At 39.3% G+C, this 27,220-nt stretch overlaps 3 protein-coding genes across 9 annotated transcripts in view; 1 reads left to right on the top strand and 2 right to left on the bottom strand.

The window, feature by feature from the left end:
* Positions 1-183: 183 nt before the first annotated feature.
* On the bottom strand, positions 184-4,579 carry TACSTD2 (tumor associated calcium signal transducer 2). Its single transcript, XM_080349264.1, is given in 3 exon segments — positions 184-2,734; positions 2,737-2,970; positions 2,972-4,579. Coding segments are annotated over 3 exon segments (891 nt in total). The 5' UTR covers positions 3,203-4,579; the 3' UTR covers positions 184-2,308.
* A 3,274-nt stretch (positions 4,580-7,853) lies between these two features.
* Positions 7,854-25,499, bottom strand: MYSM1 (Myb like, SWIRM and MPN domains 1). Of its 7 annotated transcripts, XR_013922445.1 has the most exons (21): positions 25,428-25,499; positions 23,332-23,407; positions 23,057-23,127; positions 22,293-22,370; positions 22,129-22,155; positions 21,654-21,732; positions 20,859-20,957; positions 19,486-20,249; positions 18,155-18,285; positions 16,871-16,974; positions 15,836-15,913; positions 14,651-14,739; positions 14,260-14,338; positions 14,126-14,176; positions 13,357-13,431; positions 12,888-13,076; positions 12,554-12,686; positions 10,563-10,668; positions 10,381-10,438; positions 9,939-10,229; positions 9,388-9,511 (listed from the first exon to the last, which is right to left on the bottom strand). XR_013922445.1 is itself a non-coding variant. In XM_080348947.1 (20 exons), exons 1-20 carry the CDS (start codon positions 25,493-25,495, stop codon positions 9,347-9,349), a joined length of 2,496 nt encoding a protein of 831 aa, XP_080205073.1. In that variant the 5' UTR covers positions 25,496-25,499; the 3' UTR covers positions 7,854-9,346. The 7 variants fall into 7 exon arrangements, 6 of the variants coding, with proteins under 6 accessions (XP_080205073.1, XP_080205072.1, XP_080205074.1 ...); XM_080348947.1 differs by lacking the exon at positions 9,939-10,229 and having other exon boundaries at positions 7,854-9,511; positions 14,260-14,314; XM_080348946.1 differs by lacking the exon at positions 9,939-10,229 and having other exon boundaries at positions 7,854-9,511.
* The window catches only part of FGGY (FGGY carbohydrate kinase domain containing), a gene marked incomplete at its 3' end in the record, with an annotated part of 308,876 nt that continues 307,148 nt past the window's right edge, over positions 25,493-27,220 (top strand). Inside the window, exon 1 of the mRNA XM_080348952.1 lies at positions 25,493-25,642. The remainder of the gene's footprint in view (positions 25,643-27,220) is intronic.

Below are 27,220 nucleotides of genomic sequence, written 5' to 3' on the forward strand. Positions count from 1 at the left end.
TGACCCTAGTGCCTTCCCAGTCGCTGGGCAGCATGCAGACTGCTGGTGCCTGATGACTAGCAAGGAAATAACTGACCACAACACATGATTTTCATGGGGCAGTCCTTTAATGATTAATAAAAATATGAATGGCACCACAACAGCCTCTTTTTTCAATCTCAGCTTCTAAAAGAAAAAGCAGGAGGCAAAGAAATATGCTGAAACTGTTACCTGGTAAGATCTTTTTCAACCATTAGGCAAAATTATGCCTATGTGTTTATATTCTACTTTAATACAAAATTTCATCATTCACCTTTCTCATAGATGTGAGAAAAATGCAGTAATTTTAGAAGAATGTTGAAAACTACAGTAGATCTCCAGAAAAGAGGGCACATCTCACGTTCTCATAGCTCGAACATGTAGCTTTTATCACCTCTGCATAAGTTGAGAAAATGGTTAGGCAATGTACTTGGGCAATTTTCATTCTGATCCTACATTTCTTCAGCACTGAGAAGTACTCAGCTCCAGATTTTTATTCGAATCCATTTTATAAAATCCTACTTGCAAAATCGTGTGGAGTTAGGCCAAGTTCTGAGTTTTCCAGTGGCTCGGGAAAATTCGGACTAGATATTAGATTCTCGCTTCATCTTCTATCGGTACTAATGTAACTGAAAACCAACCAGCTTGGAGATTTGCTGTAAGACGTACAAGAAATTGTAGACCCTGCTCCAGAGGTTTTGGGGTATATTAATACTGCTGATGCAATTGAAAAAATGTCTGATTTTGGGGGAACATGATGCATCCACCTCACCCTATGTATCCAAAGCCCAAGTTTTCCCAACAGGTGAGTGAACAAGAATGATTTTAAATGGCAATGGTGTATGTTGAGCCAAAAAATATTAAACACCCTCCCATTCCAACCAAAACAGACAATCTTTTCCTCCTTTATATAAACAAAGGCAGGAACAGAATCAAAGCATCTTCAGTGTTTTCCTGGTATCCTATTCAGTCAAATCAGAGACACATATTTAGCAGTTTACCCTAAAAGTAGCGCATTACTGACTGTTATTGTAATTACAAACCAATAATATTGAAACTAATTAACAGAATAAAAGAGGTGACCCTGCAGTGCATGTGTGTAGAGGTGTCATTTTGAAGATATGCAGATTAGACTGACAGACCTTCCAGACATCCATACACAGCATGGAGAATATAACTGCCAGTATTTCAACATTTAACAACTAGCATTATTTTCTTTGAAGTCTCCTTCACGGTGGATGTGACCTCCCAAACAAGTGCAGCAGATGAGTAGGTAGCAAAGAAGTTCAGTTCTAGTGTCTTGGCCAAATTCCAGCTTCAGTAATGACACTCTGCTCTTAAATTCCCCCTGCACTTCTACTACAATAAAGCTCATTTCCAGCTTGTTCTGAAGCATTGTGTAGTATTTCTGCGAAGCTGTACAACACTGAAAAATATCCCTTCCCATTAAAATAGCAAGGGGAGTTTAGGTAGACAGAAAACTATGACCAGAGTTTGGATCTGGGCAGAACATCCAGATTAACTTGCACTTGTACTGGGATTGGCGGATCTTTGCTGACGAGTGTCAGAGCCCCGTTAAGGAGCACAAGTGGGAAGAGCAGCCTGTGCTGCCTGTGTACAAACTTGGAAATGTGGGATCTCCATAACTGGTAATGCCCACAGGAATGTTTCCTAATAAATTACTATATATAAAAGCCTCTGCTGCTATAGCATATCTTATCACAGCCTTACCTGGTTATTTAGTAATATTTCTGAAATTACTTGTTGATGAAAAAGGTTCCAGCAACTTAAAAAACAAATGAAAAAACTACCCACATTAAAATAAAAAAGTCCACCCGCAGAAAAGCAGCTTTATAACCCAATTATGCCAAAGAAGTATTTGAGTTCCAGCAAGTAGATATCCAAATAAGCACTCGAGTATTTCAGCAAGCTGAGACAGGGCTGCAGGGCTGGTGAGAGCATTCCACGTTACACTAAAAAAATGATGTAACAGTTTTCTTAGCCCCTAAATTGGGACTAATTTACAATATTTAGGTAACTGACTCCCAAGTTAGTTTATACCCCAAACCAAAAAAGTCATTCTTAGTAAACTAGAATAATTTAGAGCAGTCACTGTACAAATTCCTATAAAAAGAAAATAACATCTCCAAATCCATCTACTTACACTGAGTCTGTTTACTATTTGAATTTTATGTCTTTTTAAAAACACTTTCTTCCTGTTGTTGCTTTTCTTTTTTCCGATCTGGGCAGCTATAAGCTTGGTGTTCTTACTTCATCCATTTCTTCAATCTCATCTTTCTCTTATTGTGCACCACAACCCGAGAATCACCAGCACAGTGATGCCCAAGCCAGCAGCCAGCATCACCACTATCACCACAGCAATAACTTCACCAGCCTGTTGATTCAGGGAAAACAGTGATGGCTTTTCATCCATGTAGTAAATCCTTTCAATATCCAGAGCATCTCCATTGACAGAGATAGTTAATGTACTGTTAGAATGAAATATGGAGTCATCTTTTATATCTTTCTCAAAGTAACAGGCTACATCTGCTGTATCTACATCACAATTAGATGTCCCAGAGTCATGCTGCTTCAGGTCGATTTGGATAAGTGGGGAATACTTAATGGCTGCAATGTACTTGGGGTGCAGTTTGTATCGACCCTCAAACAGCTGTTTCAAAGCATTTGCTACATGGGCAGCATCCCAGGCCCCAGACATTTTTTTTTGTGCTTCAGCTGAATGTAGATCCAGCTTGTTTTAACCAGTTCATCACACCTCAGGCTTTTGTCAACTTTTTCAGTGATTCTTATGCCAGGAGTGTTCACACACCAGCAAGCATCGGCTTGATTGCACTGCCTGGCTTTGAAGATGCCACTGTCCTCGCAGTCTGGACTGTAAATGCCATGAATATCTAGCAGCCCATGGGGATGGCCCTGGAAGCACTTCTCCTTTCAGGAACATCATTTCTGCCTTCATCAGCAAGCATTTTGGAGTCAACATTGAACAGTCTACCTTGTGACTGGAACCCACCAGCATGCAGGTACAGTTCTCAGGTCCATTCTGGGCATACACCGTCCACTTGTTGGATGCGCAGGTGCAGTTGTTCTGTGCTGACGAAGCTGCCACCAGTATCAGACCCAGCAAAACCTCCAGCAGCGGCTCCATGTTGCGGGTGAGAAGCATAGATGGTCCCGAGGGATAGCAGGCAAGATCTGAGGCTTGAACCCATTCACAGAGCTACTCTGTTCCTACACGCTGGTGTGCTGCTCCCTTTATTCAGATCCAAATCCCACCAAACAGGTTCTCTTTCTGAAACAAGTTGCATCTCCTACCTGAATCCTAGAGAAGAGTTGCATTTTGATCTCTTACTTCACAGGAAGTGGCACCAATGCTGCCTCCAGCTGCCTCCCACCCCTCTTACTTGATGAGAAAACAACAGGAACAGACAAAAGCCAACCTGAAGCTCCTATCCTGGGCTTCCTTTATGGATTAAAGCCCAAGCCACTTGCCCTTTTCCTTCTTTCGCCTTTTGATGGACTATGCAAACACATTTAAGGAATTTCTTCCATTTCTGTTAGAAGAAATCCTCTTCCTCCAGTTCCATCACGGTTTTCCTCCATCTTCCATCACAGAACTGTATCATTCCACTGTATAGATTCTTATTGGTTATTGTCTTCCTCCTTTCTACTGCCGTACATTTCTAAAGTAAAGCCTTTTGGAGTTTAATGTAAACTGCCTGGAGCAGCTGCCAGTTCAGGAGAAATGACTGTTGCTCAGTTGCTTGTTGTTCAGTGGCTGCTCCCCTACATAGAGCACAGGAGCGCAGTCTCAGCTTGTCCTTTGGCACATACTCATCCCAAGGCAGCACTAGGAATGATGATTTTCATGCCTGCATTGCCCTTACGAAGTTGTTACCCGTTTCTGCAGAAATTTTTCAAACTAAGCTTTGAGTAATGCCTCTGGCAGTACCCTGCAGTAGCTCCCAAGTGCCCTAAGAATCTACAAAGCACAAGTTACTGTTTCCATGTGTTTTGGCAGCCACTGAAAGATCTTTCCCAGTCTGCATTAAGCAAGTCCCATTCATCTGTTTTGTCAAACACTGTCAGGCACTTCATAAATCATTATTTTAGGAGCAGTAATGACCACGGAACAGTATATGAGCCATTTTCCCAACCACGCCACTTGCGCCCAGCCTTGCCGGCAGCTCCTTTTACCTGCCCTGCTTCAAATCCATGGCAGCTACTTCTAGAGATAGAACAATTACCCTGGCTGCCAGTGAGCATTTATACTGCCGTACACATTTGTAACTACAGCTCCATGTGTCAATACTCTCTACTGCCAGAGAAGGGCATAATCTGGAGTTAAACTTCGCAGCTAGAGCTATTTCTAAATAAGCCACAGAAACACACTGTACTTGAGGGAGTAAAGATGAGGCAAGTTCTTCAAATTATCCCTGGCCTCTTTATAGCACTGTCACACCTTTCCCCTTCCCTCAGGCAAAAATTACAGTAGTTACCTTTCTTACAAAATAAGAGATCTACATTTAAAATCATTACAAAAATCACTAGGTATTTCAAGTTGTCACATTGACAACTCTCTGGTAATAGTTTAGTAACCTTATCCCATTTTAAATTTCTAAATAATTCATTACATATAGGAATCTGCTCTTTTTAACAGGACTTTTTGGTAAATAGTAGTTTATGTGATGTTTGCAGTCAATCACATTTGGTCTCAGCATCATATTATCATTTCACAGTTTCCCCTTTTTACAAACACTTGGAGTAGAAAAAGATAAAGTGGTTTGTCAAAAGTAACACATGGAAGAAAAACCACAGGTAACTGAACAAGATGGTCTGTTTTACCTGCTGGAGGAAGATTCTCACTGCTGTTACCTTAATTAAAAAGTGCATTCATTGTTTCTTCCCTCCTAGGTAGCCAGTTTTACAATATCGCCATCACCAAGCAAAAAGTATAGAACAGTGACAAGAGAAGGGCAAAGAAGGGATAATTCCAAGTTTCCCTGAGAGAGCTGTATAAATTGCCCAAATAAAAGTGCTATTTTCCATTGACTTTTTTGTATGGGTGGATTTTCCCCCTTTGTAAATAAGGAGAAAAGAGTTAAATAAGAAAAAAAGACTTATTTTAAAAACAAAAGTATTTCCAAGTATCTATATGGATACATATGTATTTATATATATATATTTCGAAAAATACATAATGCCTCTGTGACACTAAAAAAAATATTACTTGCTTTAATCCATGCTAAGCTGCAATGGCACTACAAGAGTTAGCTATTTAGAACAGCAGGCTGCAAAAGGAATAATCCTGCAGGAAATGTGGAATGCATTATTTCTTTAGTGATCTCTGCTTCCATGGAAACAATTTCTCAGCACTATTCTAAATCTCATAAAACCAGGGCACTAGGTCTATGTAAACCAGCAAGACATTTCCAATTAAACAACCGGAAAGCTTTTATCTAGGCCATTAAATACTTTGTTCGGTATTAGATATGATTACAGCGTTTGCTGGGATTTAACAACCAGCTGCTGCCCATGCGCTGGCTTGACGGGGCTGGGTAAGTCACCCCATGCATCCTGACATCCCTCAGCGGGTTTGCAGTGGAAGGGGACATTTGTCCCCTTCAGACATCGGCTGCCCCGCTCTGCCACTGCTCTGTCCCCACCTCCATGATGTCCTCGCAGCTCGGGGACACCCAGCAGAACAAATTCTCTGCTAGCGCAGCAGGAAAGAGTGAATTTGGCTCCTGCCTCTGGCAGAAACAGAGCTCAACCAACACACTTAAATCAAATCTGGGTAATGAATACAGTTGTTTGAAAGGTAATTTGATCATCATCTTCAGAATTCTCTGGAGTTGCCCATGAAAACCATTATATTACTTTAGTGACCCTACAGCCAGGATCAGTTCTGAAAACAGTAAGGAAAATACTGATCTGCCACCCTGGCATTGTCACCACAAAGTACCACTGGGTCTTCTTCTGGAGACTAAAGCAGAGGGTTTGTATAATAAGAACAAATGGAAAGAAAAAAATCTATAATGAGGTACACAGCTACTGCTCATAAAATTTAATCACTACCCAGAAGTTTACATGTAGGAACAATTTTGCTCTTAAAGGTTCAAACCCTTTTTTTGTACCAGTGGTAACAAAGCTCCCTCCAGTGGTATTAAGCTTCCTTGAATCACTTTGTTATTGTTACTGACTTGGAGTAAATACCAGATCTCATGCTCAGAGACAAGGGGCTGTTGCAAATGCAGCTCACAGCTTTCAGGGTCCCACATGTACACTCTCTATTAGCAGCCTCCTGTCTGCCATCAAGCAGGAATATCAAAGAAGCAAGCAAAAGGAAGAAAGTACTTCATATCCACGGCAACAGTGGTAACTTTTTTCGTTGCTTTTTTTAAAAAAAAATTTTGTTTTCCTCAACTGAATTGTTCTTGGAAAGTTACTTATTACAAAAAAAGAAATCAATCTGTGCAGTCCCCTCCCCAGAACACAAGGCATCCACACATCCCTGTGAAGAAGCGCTGCTGAAAGCTGGGATAGCAGAGCTGCACTCAGCCAACAAAGAAAGGATATCTGCCTAATGTTACACCTTAGGGGTATTTTTGTTTGTTCATTTCTTAATCTTTTTGAACTGTTGATTCTTCCAGTTTAAATTGTACCATTTTACTTGCTATTCAACCATTTCCCATCACCTGAGCAACATCAAAGTGTAACAGCTGCTCTCACTTGAAGAAACAGCATATTAGTCCACAACAAAGTAAAACTAGCATGAAAAGAATAGCTATGTGGAAAAAAAATAAGAACTTCCCAATAAAAATATTTAATGCCTTATATGTGTTTGGTAGCAGAACTGGTAGAATTAGTAAAATACATTTTTTTTCTTCTTCTTAGAAGCATGCAACTTCCATACTCATATTATTAACCACACAGTCAAAATAAATCATGAAAAGTAGGTTAGATATTTTCTTACCATGGCTCCTGCCAACAAAATGATCACTTAGCATCACACGTGGTATTCCCAATTCTCATACATTATCATGTGATCATACTGGATTACGATGGTACCCACCGTTATATTTCCTCCCACACCACCCTGCTAATAAACCCTTAGAAGACCTGGAGTCTTTGTATGTGTATCAAATGCTTAGTGCCGCACCTTCTGCTCTTCTCAAGACAAATAGCTTCAAAAAAATGTTTTACTCAAAGCTTTTCTTATGTGACATAACTGTGAAATTCAATTAATATAACTATTACTTTAACTCTTTTTAATCATTGCACATTGTTACCACTAGTAGGGTAATACTGACATCTACCCTCAAATGGTTGGGAACAGACCATACGTGGACAACAAATATTATCTACTTCCTATTGCTGTTAGACAAGAGGTTCAAAATTATCTTCCTACAAATCAGAACTAATTACAACTTCTAGTACATATGTTTATATGGTGTGATTTTTCTAGAGAGTAACCTATGCAAAACTGCACCAGAATACCTAGTTAAACTAGGAACAGAGAAAGTCATGCAATATTTTTCATTAGGAAATCCCAAAGATGACATTTTAGAATATATGCAGACTGAGTCAACATGCCTTATGTAGGGGGATACACCAAGTTTGTAAACTCCACACAGCAGTGGGACCTAAAGCTGTGCACCAGCAGATCTCCACGTCAAAGACAGCAGAGAATGTTCACTGATATTTTTAAGCCCTCAGCTCTTGAATCTGCAGTGGCAGAATCTCTGAGTACCCAGAGCTCATGTTTTCATACCATCAGGTTCTGCACCTTCTACTTCATAACAGAAAGAGACCAACGTTTTATGAGACACAATAAAAAAAGTCCAGTTAATACCTGTAATGGAGTTCCCTCACTGGGATGCAACTCTAGAATGTTAAAGCTTTTCAAACTCTTTATACAAATGAAAAGCTGAAGTTAAAAATGCAAACATATAAAATCTTAAAATGCCATTTATATTACATAGAACTAGAGATGTACACACACATGTATATATATATTTTAAATAAGAATTGAGTCCATAGTCACCTCTCTGGATATAAACTCAAAGTCTTGCTTGTTTTCAAATATATTTTAGACCCCTCTGAGAAACTCTGCCCAAAGAAATTCTGTGTAAATAGTAATAACTGTACACAAGTCACATTTCCTCATGACTTAGAAAGCAAAATTTAAAGCACATTTTTTTCCATAAAGATTCACAGTGATATAGCTCATGAAACATTTTCAAGTAACAATTAAGAAACTTTTCAATCAGGATCAATCTATGACTATCTGAATATACACTTGTATGGAATTATAGCTGAAGAACTAATACAAACTAGTATGTTTTCTCCTCAAACTGCACATTATAGAGAATACTCTCAATATAGAAGTTGGTGTTTTGGGTATTTTTTTTCTTTAAAAAGACAAACAGATTTCTGCTTGGTGCACAAAGTTTGCCGTCAATCGAGAGCTCTTGTTTCCACAGGAAACAGTAGCAATTAGAAGCGGACAAATCACAATGATCTGGCAGAACAACATAATATCTCCCTGCAGAATGGAAGACCAGAAAGATCACAACCTGTAGCAAGACAGGAATCACCATTTCCACTGGAAACAAGCACAACTGCTACTGAGAAGTCATGAAAACTTGCCAGCTTTTCCTCCCCAATATAGAAGGAGGATGGCCAAGAACAGGCCAAAAAGCTACTTGACCATAGGGATCGATGGGGAGAGAAAAATGAAAAAAGGGGGAGGGGGCAGGGGGCGGAAAATCAGATGATGTATTAAACTACAACTGAATAAAACTTCAGACTGGATACTAGGGAAGTGTGAAATCAGTGAGCTACAATATTTTCATTTTACTTAAGTTTCTATTTTGTGAACTCATTCAAACTTAAAATATCTAAAGCATTAAGGAACAAATTCATTCAGCATTAGGTGTGTACCTGGAGGGAGCAAGGAAGGGAAAATTCCCAAACTGAATGACTTGAGAGCAGACAAACTCTCCTGGAAGACTGAGGTACAGTGTCCTTGAGAGGTTGTCCTCTGTCCCCATGGCAGACTGTTGGTCAATCAATCAGTTCTGTGGCACTCATGGTTTACAAACAGTATTAAGTGCTTCAGCATGTAGTAAGGTTACACACATTAGGAGTTTTTCAAATTATGTTTAAACCGTAACAATGACACTGGATTCTCTAACAGTAACTACTAGACTGGATAATCATTCTGAAAGAGTTGACATAATGGGGAGGAGGGGAAGAAAATGAAAAAATAAAATCAAAACTCCATCATTTTGTTTTGTTAACATCATCACATTGACAACTCATTTGAAGGTTCATTCTCATTTTCTTCAGCATTACTCTTTTTTTCACTCTTGTATGTGGAAAGGAATAAGTTTTCTATCTGTGTCAAGAACTCTTCAGCAACGAAGCAGTTTGTTACCTTGCCCAAAGTCTTCCTCATACACTCCAAAAGCTAGTCAAAAGAAAAGGAGATTTTTTTAAATTGTCATTTTTCCTAAGGGTTGTTTTTGTCTTTTTATTCCCCACCCCGCCCTTTCTAGCTGATAAGTATTCCAAATGAATTGTCTTTTTAAATTTATTTAGGATTAACACTACAGAAGTATTCAACTGTAAGACATAAATTTTAGACAGGAACAGTCACACAGGAACACATCGGTGATTTAAAACCAATTATTTAAAACTAATTACACAATAGCTAAATTCAAGAGTATTCTACCAATTCAATTTTCGATTTAAATTGTTTATAAGCGAAGTCATCTGGAGAGGAAAAAAAAAATAGATGCGGGTAATTATAGTGTATGTATTTTCTGTTTATCTTTTGCTTTAGGCAGATTTTCTGTCTTCTTTGTGCAATTACTATTAGAGCTGTAATTATTTACCATTTCATAACAATTACTACACTGACTGGAAAATTAAAGTTCTCGCTTAGGTGTGACAGACGCAGCACAGTGCTACTTTCCTGATGGAACAAAGGACTCGAAGTTCAAATTTTCTCTCAAAACACATGCAGCTCTCCACGCTGAAAGTGCACAACGTGCTGAGAGGAGACATGAACAATTTGCCTCATTCTTCTCCAAACTGAGGTTAAAACTTGGTATCTGCACATCACTGTTGTCCCCAGCTCTCTTCAATGAACATCCTTCTTTTCACTGTGTTTGTAAGTAAATAAGCTGCACATTAGATGTCATTTATTGTGATTAGTTTACATCTCCCATTTGTAAAAATGTAACGTCAGGTGACTTCTGATGATATGAAACAGATTTGTATTTAAAACAACATTTAGAATTTTAAAAAGTTAAAAAATAAAAGAAGAAAACTTACTTTCTGCAAACAAGTCAGGTCAGAATCTCTGTGAAAGATTTTATCCATGGGGACACTGCTGTTGAGAGAAAAAACAAAGAACAGTGCTGTAGGAAGCAGACACACGTCTTTACTGACACAGCAATAACAAACATGCAAAAATGTGAAACTGGCTATTCTTTAGAATGCAAGTAGACATATACCTGTGGCAGAATCTGTATTTTTCAATTATCCATCTCGTTTTTTCAAATACTAATTCCCACTGAGGTTCCTCCAACATCTGCTGCACTTCAAATTTGTAGGGCAGGCCTGTAATCAATGGAACGTGATTATTCAGTGTTTCTAGTTTACTCAACCTTTTTTTTTTTCCTTTTTTAGTTTAAGGTGCAATCCTTTCCATTCCCAGAACTGTTCATCATTTATTATCAACTGCAGCAGCTTGCAGCCCCGTTCCTTGCCAACGTTAAGTAGGTTGAATTAGAAGCATGACGTAGTTTGGATTCCAAATGTAATTTTGCTGGGAGGAGGGAACAAACCTGTTCTCCCCCAACTCCACCCTCACCAATTCCTCCTACCACAAGGGAGCACACAGAAATTTACATTACAGCAAAATGGCAAAATGAATTGTATTTTTATAACTTAGTACTACTTGTCTCTCCATGTGGTTATTAAGTGAATAAAAAGGTTTTGTTTTTCATGTACAAACTGGCTGGTGAAATGGCTGACTATTGTTCTAGATTTCAGAGGAACTTTGCTCCTAAAGGAAGAAATTCTTCTAGTTTATCACAGGTGAGGGAAGAGAAAGGTAGAAAGTATTCTAAAGAAAGACCAGCGAATTACTTGCAGAACACAATGCAGTTACCAAAAACCAGGGAGAAAGAAAGAGGCTGTAAATTTCAGTACGTCATTAACAACAACAAAAAAAAAAGCCTTTCCAAGATCATAAGGGTTTAATACGATGAAATACATGCCTTCCTACTAGACCTCAAAGTGAAAAGAAAGCAATAAATACAATTTACTATTTGAACGCATCTCAAATCTGAAGTGTTCAGTGCAGAACGCAGTTCCAAGAGTAAGAATTAATCTACAGAAATATTTATGGATCATATGAAATATGAAGCTTCGTTCATTTGCGCAGTACTATGGTGCTACTGCCACACTACAGCTTTTCCAAAGAGCAGGATAAGATACTATTTTGTAAAAAGCTGCTTTCAGGAGATAAATATTAAGTCACCTCAGACAAAAAAAAAATCATGCAACCATAAAATGTCTATTTCTAAGGGCAGAAAGTTTATAATGATTTTAACTCCCCATCACAATGGGAAATAAGGATAAAATGAGGGTACGATCAGTGTGGTAAACAGGAATTACTGCCCAGATGGGGAGCTGTCAGCTCACACGGCCACTACTGGTGCCTTGCCAAGGAAAATGGAAACCTCGGAGTTTGGATGCAAAAATCAGGACTTAAACATGGGGACGGAGGAGAAGAGAGAAGAGGCAGCTACCATAACCATGTACGGTTATCATGGAATTATCCTCAAATTAACATCAGGCAATGAGCAGAAGACCTGATCATAAATTTTATATAACATCTTCCTAACTATTCAAAAAAGGAAAACATCCTGTTTTCATGAAATGGCAATGACATTTTAATTTGATCTCTTTGGCTGGGATTCAGGCCAGCACAGCATTTCAGCTTCTGTATCTTGTCTTTTCCTGGACAGCTGGCAAGGCTGATCTTTTGACCTTCTGAACACTCAGGTACTCAAATCAGCATTTTTGGCTCCTAAAGCAGGCAATTCTTTGCTATTATACTTTTGTCTCCTCGATCAGAGGATCTGTTCAGAATTTTGTAAGGCAGAAAAATATAAGTAATACCTGTGAAGCAGTTTCTCAGTTATTCATATGGATACTGTATGTAAATAACAGTGACCATTGTCCCAAACCTTTATGGATTGTGGGAAATACTAATACAGAAAACTAATTTTCTGCCTATTTACACCTCTATATTCTTGTCATAACAGCAAGAATTACTTGCAGGGCTACTCTTTAAGTGAAATTCCTGGTTCTGTACAGCATAAGTTACCAACATAAATATATAAATACCTATTTCTCAAGTTCAAGAACAGACAATATTTTTCCCCTTAGTATTCAAAAGAAAAATTAAGACAATGGATAAAATATCAGTACTTACGGTAGGAACCATCAGAACTGAGCTCATCACTAATTACTAGACATGTAATCTGAGAGTATGGAAGAGGATTATTTCGGTTGTAAGGACTTATAATCATTCCAATGAACATGGCACCGCCCCTGGAGAAATAACTCTAAAAAAACAAAAAAAGGCACAAAAAAAGCACATACAAGGAATACAACCTTTTTCACAACAGCATAGAATTTAAGTCAAATTATGAATGATTTAAGATGCATTAGAGCAATCATGTGTATTAATATTGTAAATACAAGGGAGGCATTAGGGTTGGGGGTGGGGGTTGCTATTTATTTTCAAGGTACAGCCCAGCAAGTACCTGGTATTTAGCTTGAGTGTCAATATCTCGTATGGAGGGGTTGGGGTCGAAGGCCGGGTGGGAATGGTACCAGCCCAGAACGCTGTACCCTCTGGCAGCCAGCGCCTCCGAGGCCTGCGTTTGGGACACCGGATCCATCTCGCACTGCAGGCCTGTGCTGAGGCTGTTGCACGGCTCTGCTGCACAAACCTGTTAAGAAATCCTCCAGATGGATAAATGCAAGAAATCTCCATCAGTTAAATACAATTTAAAGAATTTGAAGAGTCATATATCAGACCTTCCTCACTACAGAGTTGACAGGCCAACACTTGAGCGTAACTCTAACACTTCAAGGCTACAGTAATTAACTTCAACTTTACTATGTTTCATTAGTTGCCCTTCAGAAATAATACTTACATCTATTCAAATTATATCTATTATCCTAACAGTTTTAACCTTTTACAGAAAATGTAAAAAGACAAACACTTACTTCTATGATTTTATCAGCTTCAGAGTATCTTCCACCTAGCAGGCCTATTACTTCTGCCATAGACACATGAGAATGCTAAAATGATATTAAACAATTATTAAAGTCCAAGTTGTATATTTTCTCTGAGTTTTATCTGCACATGACAGAATACATTGGCTTCACAGCTACAAGTCAGTAATTTCTCAATGACATTTAGAAGGAAAACTTAGGAAGCTAAGGACTCTCAAATACCCAGCATTTCAATTTAAAGCAAATGGAAAATATTATGTTTGCTTCCTACATACACACTGGTATATAGCACATTTGTATAATGCTTCCATACATGATGCGATGGCAGCTTCAAAAACTGAAGCCTGTGCAATGCTGTGCAGTGTTCAACAACTACACAAGTTTTGGTACAACCTGTTGTTATTAAAAAAGCCACACACATTGCTTTATAAACACTAAATCAATTTCCAGACTAGCAGAAAAGCAGCCAACAATGTTTCAAAATGGCAGTCTACCTTAGAAGGTAGCTTTAAGCAAATTGTATTTAAAGTAGATGGAGAGTAGTAAGTAGTAACAGTCTTATTAGTGCACAATCATTTACCTTCTAGAAAAATTAAGCACAATATAAAAAAAACATTAATCTTAATAGCTTTTATTGAATACCAGATTCTCACTTGCAGGAGGAATGAAGTACTGTATTTCTCAATCTTATATTGCTCATTAAAAAACCCAACACAATATATACAAGATAGCTTTTTGAAATATAAAACTTAGTTCTCACCAAATCCATTATTAAAAGTGCTTCAGAAGACACTTTCACCTGAAAAGGTTCCTGAAATGATAAATGCAATAATGACTATAAAAAAGTAACACAAGTAATGAAGTATTCTTGATGATTCACTGATAGGTACATACCTGTTTTTCTTCAGTGAATACACAGCATGGTATCAGCTGAAAGGGATCAAAGGAACTATAAAATGAGAAGAAAATTTCTCTGAAGGTGTAGGACAGTCAGGAAACTTTCCAAGTTTCACATTGTGTCCTTGGCAGAGGAGAAATAACCTTGTTTCTCTTTCCTGGATTTTCTAATCCCACACTGGGATGACTTCCACGCAACACAGAAACTTCTCCACCCACACTTGTGACTTTCAGTACAAAACTCATGAATTACAAACATGTTATTTCAGACCATAATACATATTACAGATTTCCACCATTCCAGCCCAACAGTACCCAAGACATTTGTTTAATTTCTAGATCTATGTTTGTACATGATGAACATGATCTACGTTATAGGATGTAATACCTTTTTATTTGTCTTGAACCTTTAGCAGATTTTAGAGGTTTCAGTTTTTCTTCTTCTCTTCTTCTTGCTAGTTCTTCAGCAGACAGATGCTTAAAAAAAGAAAAAATAAATAAAGTTTATTAAGTGCTCTTTGAGTAGTGCTTCCAAAATCAGCTCAGAATAAATTCTGTACATCAGTATCCTCTTGATACACTATGAATTTTTGCGTGTTACAAGACTACTCAGGGTAGAGGGCGACAGCTGTAGCTCAACCACGCAGTGCGAAAGTAACGACCAGAGGTCTGGTCCACAATATGACTGATGAGAGAAATATTACATTCCCCTAATCCATCAAATGCAGTAAAATCACAGCCCATATCACAAACCGTGCATAAATGCACATGTTAGTTATAACTAAGGGGAACATCTGCCATTACAATCAGTGTCCAGAATTTATCATGATCCCTCTGTTTAGGGTTGAGTGTTTTCAAACTCAATTTCAAGCCAGGTCTGTATTTTGCAGAAAATGTTAGAATTATTAACCAGATTTACTGAAATGGCATTATAACACCATGGAAGTTAGAGATATTTATTAATGAAGGCTTCAAATTTAAGAGGTTTTCTGTACAAGAAAAATAGGATGTTTACAGTTCCTCACTTTTTGTGGAGAGAAAGACATGCTCAAGCAGACATTATATTTCCAAGTGTTCTACAAAATATTTAAATTTGTAAGAATTCTTCTAAGCACTTCATAAACTACACTATTTCTGGGGATATTGCTGGTAGTAAAATTAATATTAGGAACTCATATCACCTGCCTTATAAGTACAAAAACCCAAGAGGATGGAAAGAAAAAAATTAAAATCTTTTGCTCCTGTCCCCTCCTGTTAGCATTAGTAAGGCAGCTAAATGAAAACAAAGGGGCATGAAATCTCCTACAAGACAAGGCAAAGAGCTTTGCAGGCATAAAACAGTGTAAGGCCATCCGTGCTCACACATGAACACCTTTGTCAACACCAAGTACCACCCTATTTAGCAGCAGCAAGAGATAACAGCTGCTACATTATTTTCAAATTGTTGCTTCCACAAAGAGAGGTTAAGTACCTATTACACAACTGTTTCCCTTCTAGATTTGATGCAACACCAGCTGCAAGCAATTAGCGAGAATTAATTCTGTAAGGAAAGTTTAAACCACAGAAGGGTTACCTCAAATGTCTGTCCTTCCAAATCCTTTGCATCACACCAGTTTCCCCAAGGGTCTCGCACTCGCCGTCTTCTTGTACGCTGCAACGAGCAAATAAATATGAGTCAACGATCATACTCCTGAAAAAACTGCATTTACTTTATTTAATCAGCCATAAGCACATTGCCCATAAGGTTACTGCCACGTGAATGTAACTAATACTGTGACATATTTCCAGAAAAGAAAGAACACCCTGCAATTCTGCAGAATTAAGTCGTTCACAATCTGTCGTAAAATATCAACAGTGAGGCTTTCAGTTTTTAAGGCTATAAAGTGTAACACCTGGTTGATGCTCCATGGATCACTCTGACAGCAACAGCACATTATCATCCAGCTCTGAATCATAGCTCAGACAACACAAAAAGCTATAAAACCAGTATGTTTACATCTAGTGTATGCTACAGCTCTTTATCCTTCAATTTATTTTTTTTAGTTGGATTGATTTATTTTTCCTTCCATCAACTGATTTATTTTGCTATGAAGTACTTAAAAAATGCTAAATGTGAACATGAAAATTAAATCCAGCAAGCCTTGGCAATTCATGTAGTAATAAATGAGTCACTACTAATTGTGTACATAAGGCTCTCAAGTAAGTTCTATCATATACATAGCATACTTAACAGTTCAAATGCAAGCAACTTAATCACACACTACCAACACACTCCACTATTTTCTGGCTAATACAGGCTAATAAATTAAGGAGAGGTAGGAAAGAAGGGAAAGGTAGGTAGAAAGGTAGGGCTGCAGGGAAAGGACAAACAACTGCACTTATGTATCTGAGCAGAAATACAATGTGGAAGAGAGCAGAAGTTAGGGCAGACACCTGTCAAATTGCAGAACTTGGACTCAGACTGATGCTTGAATTACAGAGAATTCTAATGAACCCACAAAACGAGAAGAAATTTCCTGAGCTGCCCTAGTTTGAAAACAAAAATTGAAAAGCCCTTCTCCATGCTGAATTTTTATTTGTTGCCCCCACCTCCCTTGCCCAAACGTACCATGGACTGCAGGCGCTGAGCGAGCTGGTACGCTTCCACTGTGTCTTTGCCTTCCCTGGAGCGTGCTTTATCAGCAGGCTGGGGGCGGTTATAGACAGCCTGTTCTACAGGATACGGAAAAGATACACACTGTACTTCAGTAAAGTACAAAGCCAATTGTTTCCGACACAGGGCCAAGAAAGACATAGATAAATGGTAACAACAAATGCCATAAATACAGAAGCAACAACAATAATCCCTAAACAGAAAAGACACCTCTTAGTGGCAATATTACTATTATATAGCCCTCTCCCACTACCACAGCAGTTTTAAGATAGGAAAACCTCCTTCCTTCTTGTTAATTTATTTCTAATAACCTCTGAAGTATCAGACTAAAAGTATTTGCAGGCTATTCATTCTCTGCTGGTGACTGCCATTCAGCTTTGGACCAAAAATCAATCTAGGGACTCTACACCAACATCGACTTATAAGTGCATATATACTTTTAACATGTCACTCAAGTTTAACGTTTGAATCTTGTAAAAACTAGTCCTGAGGATGAAGATACATTTTTATTATTATTTTTTATTTGGGAAATAGTTATAATTCAGAATAGGAAAAGAAACAACTTGAATTCTGTCTTACATGGAGGGAGGGCAGAATTTCAGAAACAAAAGGTATCACGGAAAAAAAAAAATCCAATACTAGACACACAGAAAAGCACAAAAAAAGAAAAATACACTCTACCAATTGGTGTGCAGTATACATAAGGAGGGGAAAGGTCTTTTGAGTAAAACAAAAAATCCATGATGTTGTAAGCAGGTTACAAACTCCTCTAGGTTTTCCAAGGTCATGAGAGACAATCTGCTGAGAAGGTTCTCCCTAGTAAGGATTAACATGTATCCTTCTGCGTGAGCCGTACACCCTACACTGACTTCAACGTTAGTGTCAAAATAGCGTACGGCCATATTCAGGTTGGAACACAACCACACTAACTACAGTCCAAAGATTCTCTTTTGCAGAACTTAAATATAACAACAATTACTATTTAAGACATTGAATGTCCAGAGAAGTTGGAAGATGATCCACATGGATGCTTGATTCTGTTTAAGTGCGGTCATCGATGCTTCAATGAAGTGAAGTTACGACTTTCCTTTTCAAGACACATCTAGTAACCTTACTGTTTACCATGTAGATGAAAATACTCATTTTAATTAAAAAAAGCTAACAATCAACAACAGATGTGTTCAGCAAGAGCTGATTGGAATTTAAGTTCTGAACCGATTCCAACAAAAATATCTTTACCACAGCCAAAGTTGATTGCTCCTATTAATTCCAAGTACGTGTGGATTCGTCCAATGCAGTTAACATCGCCACAGTTCTTCAGGCCTGGACGTACCGAAGTCTTATTCAGGTATTTGGGTTTACATCTCTCCCTAAAATAAAGTACAGCACATTGTCAAATAGTAAAACAAATCATAGGGGGAGGAAGGAATTGTGTGATTTAAAGTGAGGTTAAGTGCTCTTTTCTCTCCACAACACACACACTACACATCACTATGCAAGAGCTATCGCAGCAAAAATATGAATTTCACAAAACACATTATTTCCTTATTATTATGTTTTGCTATTTACACACATGCATACTTGTGCAGAGTGAAACTCATGTCTATGCATTAAACTCTTCAACACAACTGCTGCCAGGAAGTAATGACTTACTCAGAAGTACTACAATAGTGTTAAATTGATATAAGAACATCTGCATCACATTAGACTAAATAGTTCATATAATCACAGGCTTCTTTGGTGTAATAAATAAACTCATTTTCACTCTCTATGCACTTATCACTTGCTTTTAAACTGATACTGAATCGTTTCAGCTCAACACATCTCTGGTCTGGAATTTGAGAGTTTCTCTGCAAGCAGAGTAAACTGTGAATACATAAGACAACTAAATGAGAACAGAGTTAACTTGGCAATTCTTTCTACAGAAAAGCGAGTAAACCAACAGTGAGCACACAAAACAGAACTGTGAGCAGAAAAAACTGTATATTGAGCCTGCTACCACAAATCACTAAGGTTCTTAAACTGATTCTCTGGAGATGGAATATAAAATATCCAAGTGTATGAGCACTACTGCAAATGGATTCCTCATTGGAAGTATTTTTTTTTGGTCAAAACTATGTGTTCTAGCACAGACTATTTCTTCTAGCTGTCCTTCTGTAAAGGTAGTACTACAACGCTACAGACCTCATTCCAGAATTAATTTCATCAGTTACTCTGAGGAAACATTTATTAAAATCATATATGCAGTCTTACATACAGGATGACAAAAATTGGAAGAAAATAGCATAGCCAAAATAGATACAGATTATTCTGATATGGAACACACATTTTGATAGTGCTTCACTGCTCAGCTTCCAGAATGTAAGAAAAAAAACAAACCGGAAAGATGCAAAAGAAGCCTTAATAATGAGTGCTGTTCACTGGCAATCTTTAAAACACTACCATAAAATTTATTTTACTCTTTTTAGAAGTGAGCTATTAGTAAAAGTGTGTTTTAACTATTATACAACAAAGTAGGACACAAATCATCTTAATTGCTTATTTCAGTAAGTGAAATTAATGCATCTTACCATTGATCCAAAATATAATTCCTAATTTTCAAATAACGCTCTGGTGTTTTGGCCTGGCGCCCTTCAAAAAATTCAGGAATAGCTTGCTTTTCTTCTTCCAGAATGATGCTTCTGTCAACCTCCACTTCTTGCTCAGGTGGCTTAAGCTCCTCAGCTTCTTCTTGATGATCGTCATCCACTTGGCAGGGAGAAGGAAAGAGCAATCCATTATCAGCCAGCTCTCTCTGCTCCTCCTTAAGCTCCTGATCAGTTACTTGTCTAGTACCACCAGATGTTACTAGTCCGCCTTGTTTGGCTTTCTCAAGAAAATTATTCTGCTGCTGAAAATCCAATTTCACAGATTTATCACTGTTCAGGTGCTGAGAGCATGTTGCTGCAAGACCTGGAAATATTAACGCATCCACTGGATCTTGCTTGATATGTTGAGGATCTTCTTTAGGTAAAGAAATTGCAGAACCGCGTCCAACAGATGAAAAAAAACATTCCATTCCTTTCTTTTCTTCAACTGGACTTTTTGAAACAACAGATAACTCAGATTTTCCAGTTTCTTGCTGGAAGGTAGAAGAAAACAGTTCATCCATGTCATCAGTTATGTCCACTTCTTCATCATCTGACAGCTTTTCAATTTTCACTGCATTCAGATTGGGGTCTGCACGGCCTCTCAAGTTTCCAGATGACCATGCTTCTACCTGTGTCCCATCTTCAACAGGAAGACTGCTACCACACTGACTTGGCTCTTCTTTTTCAGAATCACCATTTTTTGCCTTAGGAAAATATAAAATAATTTTAGAAGGGAAAACCAAAACAATTCCTTCTGCCTCCCAAATTGTCTGCTGTTCAAGCAAAATAGTTCTGACTTTCTGAAGTGTTTCTCCCTCATCTTACCTTTTCAATACATTTTAATCCACTGCAATTGACTTTTACACAGCATCACAGGTATACTTTTAGCCCAAGTGTAAATTTACATATATTTCCATTCAAAAAACACCAGACCATAGTAATTTCTTCTTAAATGCCCCTGAAGTCTCAAATGAAGCTAAAGCTAAAACTACAACACAGCCAAAACAGCTGTATAGTGGAATCTAATTATTTTCAGACTAACAACCAATAGTATAAGAAACTAGTTATACTACATTTATTCTTTAGTTATATCAGCAATAAACACACTGAAGTCATACTAGGAATTTGAAACCAGGTCTGACTTCATATTTAAATCTGCAAATAAGTATAGCCCACTTTTCTGTATATGGGAATGAATAGAGTATGTACTTTAATGGCAGTACTCTGAAAAGACAGATTAAAAATCAAGTTATTTGTACAACAGCACCCTTGTCAACCAGCCTTTTTGCTACATACAGAGATACCCTGTTTACCTTGTTCTTAAAATACTGCCGAGCATAACTCTTTACTTGTAGAACAGTACGACTTCCCATCAACTTGGCAATTTTTGTCCACCGGCGACCAAATTTCACCTGCACAAATTTCACCACAAAGCACTTAAGTTACTCTGACTCTAACATTCCAAACATTGCACTTTACTATCCAAAGAAGCTTAAAAATTCATTTGCTACAAATGCACAAACAGTACAGCAAGCACATGGTAAAGATCCTCACTACTCGCATTCTAACGAGAAGAAAATTGCATCCAACATTAAGTTATTGCTATTCTAAACTAGAGGTTTTTCACCCAATTCTGGCACACTGTAAATGATGCTACCTACTAACCCCAGGAATTCTGCTGAAATGAATTTGTATTTGGCAAAGCAGCCTCTGCTACATTCAGCACTATATAAACATATAATCTCTAAAGGCCTTGCAAAAGTAGTTAAAGGATTTCACTTTATTAGCTGACTTGTCTAAAGCACACACTATATTTCTTGTAGCTAACCACAGCATTATGATTGTACAATTCATAAAGCTGCATATTTGATATTTTGTGATCTCCAATTGTCATCAGCCTCACATGAACAAAATCCACTAATTAACACCTTTTGGGGGATCTATCAACATAAATCTGATTTATCATTGCACATTATTTTTTAACAGATTAGAAGTACAAAAACAGAAGCAGATAAATATACCATGTTTATTTGTATTTACTGTTATTTTGTTATTTAAGACAAACTAATGACATCTATTCAAAACATGACACATATAAACAAGTTTACCAGTCCTTGTTCAAACAGCTCTTTTTCTTCTGATGTCCACTTTAATGAGTAGCTACCTGATTTTGTAGGTGATCGCACCCTGGGAAAATAGGAAACAGAATTTAGTGCTTTCTTAAAAATATATATTCTCAAATCCTAGTAACTGAAGGCAACTTCTAACAGGAGGACTGCTCCCCATCTTCTGTAAAACTCAAGGTATTGCTTAAAACATGAATGTAGCTGATAAATAAAATATTGAGAATCATGTCAGCTTCTCCATCACCAATAAAGGTTCAAGGCAACACAGCATTCATGAGTAACAAATGGTACAGAAATACATAAAAGAAGGAAACAGAAAAGTTCAGGCAAGAAAGCCAACTAGAATTAACAGGGTTTTTTTCCCCACCATGCTACAAAAAAAGCAAACTAGTTTACTACAGGCCTATTAGTACACAGAACAATAAAAAATGCAACTGAATCATTAAAATGTACGTACATGACTCTTCCAGTTTTCTTATGTGGGCTGCAAATAAAAAACAAAGTGAAAATAAAAATTAATAATTGTGATGCTGTTGCATATCTCAGCAAATAAACCTTATTTTGGAAGGACTTTTCATTTCTTCTCATCTAACAGAATTTTTTTTCCAGAATATAGCTTACCTTTTCAAAGATCTTTTCTCTGCTTCCTTTTGATTGAGCCATATTTTTTCAGAAAGTGATTTATTTGATAAATAATATCTGAAATACTTGCTAAGCAAGTTGTTGAAGCATCAGAGATATTTGTACATGTAAGAATTCTAATAATCATATAAATTACACTGGTTCATAATTATTCAGCTGTAGAAACAAGTAGGGCACTGCTTTCAAAACTGAAATACAATTTCACACACTCCTCTAAGCTTAATGCATAAGGAAGTGACATTTGACTTCAGCTGTTCCTTCCCGTTTTTGTCTCGCATCTTGGCAGAAGTATGAATGTAGCCAGACAAAAATCAGACAGTAAACCAGTCCAAGTGAAGAACAATTCAGAAAAACAGACAAACAAACAACTAGCTATTTTGGACCAGATCAGCTGTTCAATCAGGTTCACTATGACACCACACAAACGGCTGCATCAGCACAACACTGGGGGTGGCAATGAAAAAGCAGCTGAAGTGGGGGTGACACTATTGCTATTTTTGGTGACAGTATCAACTCCAATTCAACAAGTTTTGGAGTCATTTCCTGAAAAATCAGAAGCACCAGAGGAAGATGCAGGTAGCTAGATGATTAATTCAGGTGTTCTATCTGACTTCTGCAACCTACCTACAAGATGACAGTGCTTCAGTCATCTTAACAAGAAAAGATTTGTCCAGTTCCTCTGGAAACTGGAAGGTTTCTATTGTTACACAGGAAAACATACAAGCAAATCAGCAAAAGGATACTCTTCTTCCAACAACATTTTCTCAATGACAGCCCTGTTTTCTTCACTAATGCTGCTGTCCAGTGTCCATGGCTGCAAACAATATGAATATGTTTTAATATTTGAATTCTATCACCCTGTTACTTAAGAATCAAGTATCAATATATAATAATTTCTAAAAGTAAGCAAAAACCACTGTTAAAACTGAAAAGAGCACATGCATGGAGGTAAGAGAGTGGGAAAAACAGAAGTTCTGATAACCCTGTTAGAAGTACCGTTCATTTAAAAAATACTTACGAGACAGTTATCAGTTCTCCAAGATGAATCAAGATAGTGATCATGCAGCAAGCTTGAAGCTGTGTTTTCATGATCTCTGAAAAAAAAAAAGTGTTCAAAACAACGCAAACATATTCCGACAAAATGAAGGGTGTTATAAATAATTAACGGTGTAGTAAATAACAAAAAATGTAACAGAAGATGACAAAATTGGATACTAAACTAAAATCCTATATTGCAGATTATATTACTTTCTTATAATATTCCATTACACATTGTATAAATCCACCTCAGTAAGTCACCTTTCTTAGTAATATCAATAGCAAGTTCTCACCAACCTCACTGCAGACTGCCTGACAAACCAGTAAAACCCTAAACAGTAAAAATTCTCATCCAGAGAAACTGAAAGCAGGAGGGACCATATAAAATACACACAAATGAAAGAAGCCACAATTTTACGGTCAAATAAAGAACTTTATTGTTAATATTAAAAGTGTTAGTGCTCTTACGGACTCCATCCAGACTATGCTTGATCTTTTCTGTAAATAACCACTTATTACTTTTAGAAATCCATCACTGATTAACACCATTGATCAACTTTCTTCTGTTTTAATGCAGCATAAAATCTCCTTAGTATTTCATGTAATTACTTCTTTTCAAAAATCTTTGCTTCCAGAACATTCAGACTTAGAAAAGACTAATTAGCACTATATTCGCCGCAATGCTACCGAACTAAATTCACCTCCTATTCTGAACCACTTTGTGCCAGTAGTTCAAACATCTTTTTATAGGTAAGGATAAATCCCCAAGTACAGCAGAAACCATTACAGCTCCTGCTGCTTTTGGAGTGGGTCAAGAAATGGGTCAGATCACCAGTCTCCTTTGCCCATTGTTCTGTCTCCACCCATGGCAGCAGGTGACACCCAGGACATCACGTGAGCCCAGCCACGGCCTCTGGTACAATCCCCTCACACTCTCCCAGCACCTGCGATCGCTCCATTTGTAGAGTTAGAATCACTCCCAATTCAGTTCAGTATCCTCCCTGGGGAGCCTGTTCCAGTGTCCAGCACCCTCTGGGTGAAGAACCTTTTCCTAATGTCCAACCTATACCTCCCCTGGCACATCTTCCTGCCATTCCCTCAGGTTCTGTCACTGGTAACTAAAGAGTTCAGCATCTGCCCTTCCTGCTCCCCTTGTCAGAAAGCTGTAGCCACCATGAGGTCTCAAGCCTTCTCTTCTCTAAGCTGAACAAACACAGTGACTTTAGCCGTTCCTGATACGGCTTCCTCTCCAAACACTTCATCACCTTCATAGCCTCTTCTGGACACTCTCCAATGGCTTTATATCTTTTTTATCCCGTGTCCCCAGCCCTGCACACAGTGCTCCAGGTGAGGCCGCATCACTGCGGAGCAGAGCGGGACAATGCCCTCCCTGCCTGGCTGGCCAAGCTGTGCTGGATGCACCCAGGACATGGGTCCCTCTTAGCTGCCAGGGACACTGTTGGCTCATGTTCAACTTGCTGTTGATCAGAACCCCCAGATCCTTCTCCATGGAGCTACTCTCCAGTATCTCACCTCTTAGTCTGTATGTACAGCCAAGGTTGCCATGTCCCAGGTGCAAAATCCAGCACTTGCTCTTGTTGACCTTCATGTGGTTGGTGATCGCCCAGCTCTCCAATTAGTTCAGATCCCTCTACAGGGTCTCTCTGCCCTCAAGCGTGTCAACAGCTCCCGTTATTCAGGACAGCACCTTCTGTCTGCGCATTTGAAAGGAGCCTCCCAGCAGTGCCACCAAGTGCCCCCAGTGCCCGTGCCGGGGACCTGGTGGCAGCAGCTCCGTGTTCAGCTCACCGCAATGACCCCACAGGCCCAGTTCGCAGGTCCTTGCCCGATAATGCTCCACATTTGCGCTCCCCCGCGTTCACGGGCCCTCACGGGACTCCAAGGTCCTTCCCCTCAGGCGCTCGCGGGAGCGCGGCCCTTCCCGGGCAGCCCCTCAGCCAGCGGCCGCGCTGCCCCCGCCACCCCCTCACGCAAACCCCGACCGCCGCGGCCGCCGCCCGCCCGCTGGCGGGAAGGGACGCGCTCGCCGGGGCGACACAACCAGCCCTCACTCACCCCGGCGCCGCCTCCCCGGGCACCGCCGCCGAATCCCCCTCGATGTCCACCTCGGGCTCCTCCGCCATGACACCGGCCCCACCACCCTCGCGAGAACAGGCGGCAGCGCCGCGCGGGTGACCGGGGCGTGCGCGGGGCGCCGCGCGTGCGCAACCCCCTCAGCGAAGCTGCGCCCTGAGGAGAAGCCGGGACGGAGGCGGAGAGATGGCGCCGGGGTAGGCGGGGCGCGCAGGGGGCGGCTGAGGGCGAGCCGGGCGCCGAGGGGCAGGAGTGGGAGGGGAACGGAAAGGGGCGAGTGTCAGGCGGGGATGAGAGAGCGCGGGAGCTGCGGAGGAAGTGCCGGCGTGACGGGGCAGAGCGGCCTGCGGCTGAGGGAGGCCCGAGCCCGCCCAGGCCGCGCGCCCCGTGCCGGCTGCTCCTTCGGGTGCGCCGCTCGCTGTGCGGCGGGGGCGGTCGGAACGGGAGGCCGGGCCGTGTCGTGTCGTGTGGTGTCGTGTCGTGTGGTGTCGTGTCGTGTGGTGTCGTGTCGTGTCGTGTCGTGTCGTGTCGTGTGGTGTCGTGTCGTGTCGTGTGGTGCCTCAGGGCGGCGAGAAACCTGCCGGGAGATCCGCTTCTCCTCGCTTGCGGCTGCTGGAGCGCGCTGGGGCAGCGGCGGTTTGCGGACTGCCCGGGGCGCACCCGGCCCCTTGCATTGCAGTAGGCTTGATACCTGTATTTCTAACTATTGGACTGTATTTTAAGGAATTATAGGACTCACAGTTTAGGAGAATATTAAGGTAGCAACCTTTACAGATCAACTAACCTTGTAACCATAGAATCTTTGTATAAGCAAACCTTGTAGCCATAGAATCTTTGTACTTGGTAGTGCTACCTTATTCTTAAAACTGATATAGATTTATGACATTATTTTAAAATAGGTAATTGAAAAGTAAGTGAGAAACGTGAATGGTAACTGAGAAACAGGCAAATGTTGCTTAGCATTGCTTAAAAGATAGCTTGTGTTAGAATACGCATGGAATATCTTAATGGTTGTCAAGAGTTATAATGTTTTTGTCAGTTTTCAGTCAACTGTAGTGTTTCTGTCAATATAAGCCATGTATAGGTCAGCGGCTGATCTATGGAGGGACACCTCCAGTCTGTCCCCAGTACCGAATAAAGAAATGCTCCTTTTGAAACCCCAAAACATGGTTTTAAGACTTCATTAATTTGCCGATCTTACAGTATCAAGCTGACCCAAGAGGGGATGCTTTCAGTGCATCGTGCTGCAGATTTCTGGTGTGCCAGCCTCTGCACCGCTGAGCTCACCATCGTGTCTTGCTGTTCATCAAGAAGATGACAGCAGCAGGGTGTTGTGCAGGTTGTAACACACCCATAAAAGTCATGTTTTTTTCCCAAACTTTCTTAAATCTGTTGTTTCATTTTGCAAAATGCATTTGTCTTTTCGTGGTAATTTAGCTTCTAATCATATAGTGAATGAAAGTGTGAAGAACCATAGAGGTTGATTATCATTACACAGAAAATGACCACAGAGATCCTCCTGTTGACTTGAGAAAGAGTTTCTGTTTTCAGATATTACAATAATGCATATTTTGAACAAATAAACTCATTACAACCTTTTTAAGCTGAACATTTCATCTTTGTGCTAGAGCTGATTTGAAAGTGAAATTAACAAACAGCAAATATGATTGGTTTTGTTACCTCTACTTAAAAATGCAAAATCTAGAGAAATAGTGTGATGAAGGATAGGAAGAAAAATGATCTATTTAGTCTTGGGATCTGTCAATGCCATGTCA

The sequence above is a fragment of the Nesoenas mayeri genome, assembly GCF_963082525.1.
Source record: "Nesoenas mayeri genome assembly, chromosome: 8".
Classification (NCBI taxonomy): domain Eukaryota; kingdom Metazoa; phylum Chordata; class Aves; order Columbiformes; family Columbidae; genus Nesoenas; species Nesoenas mayeri.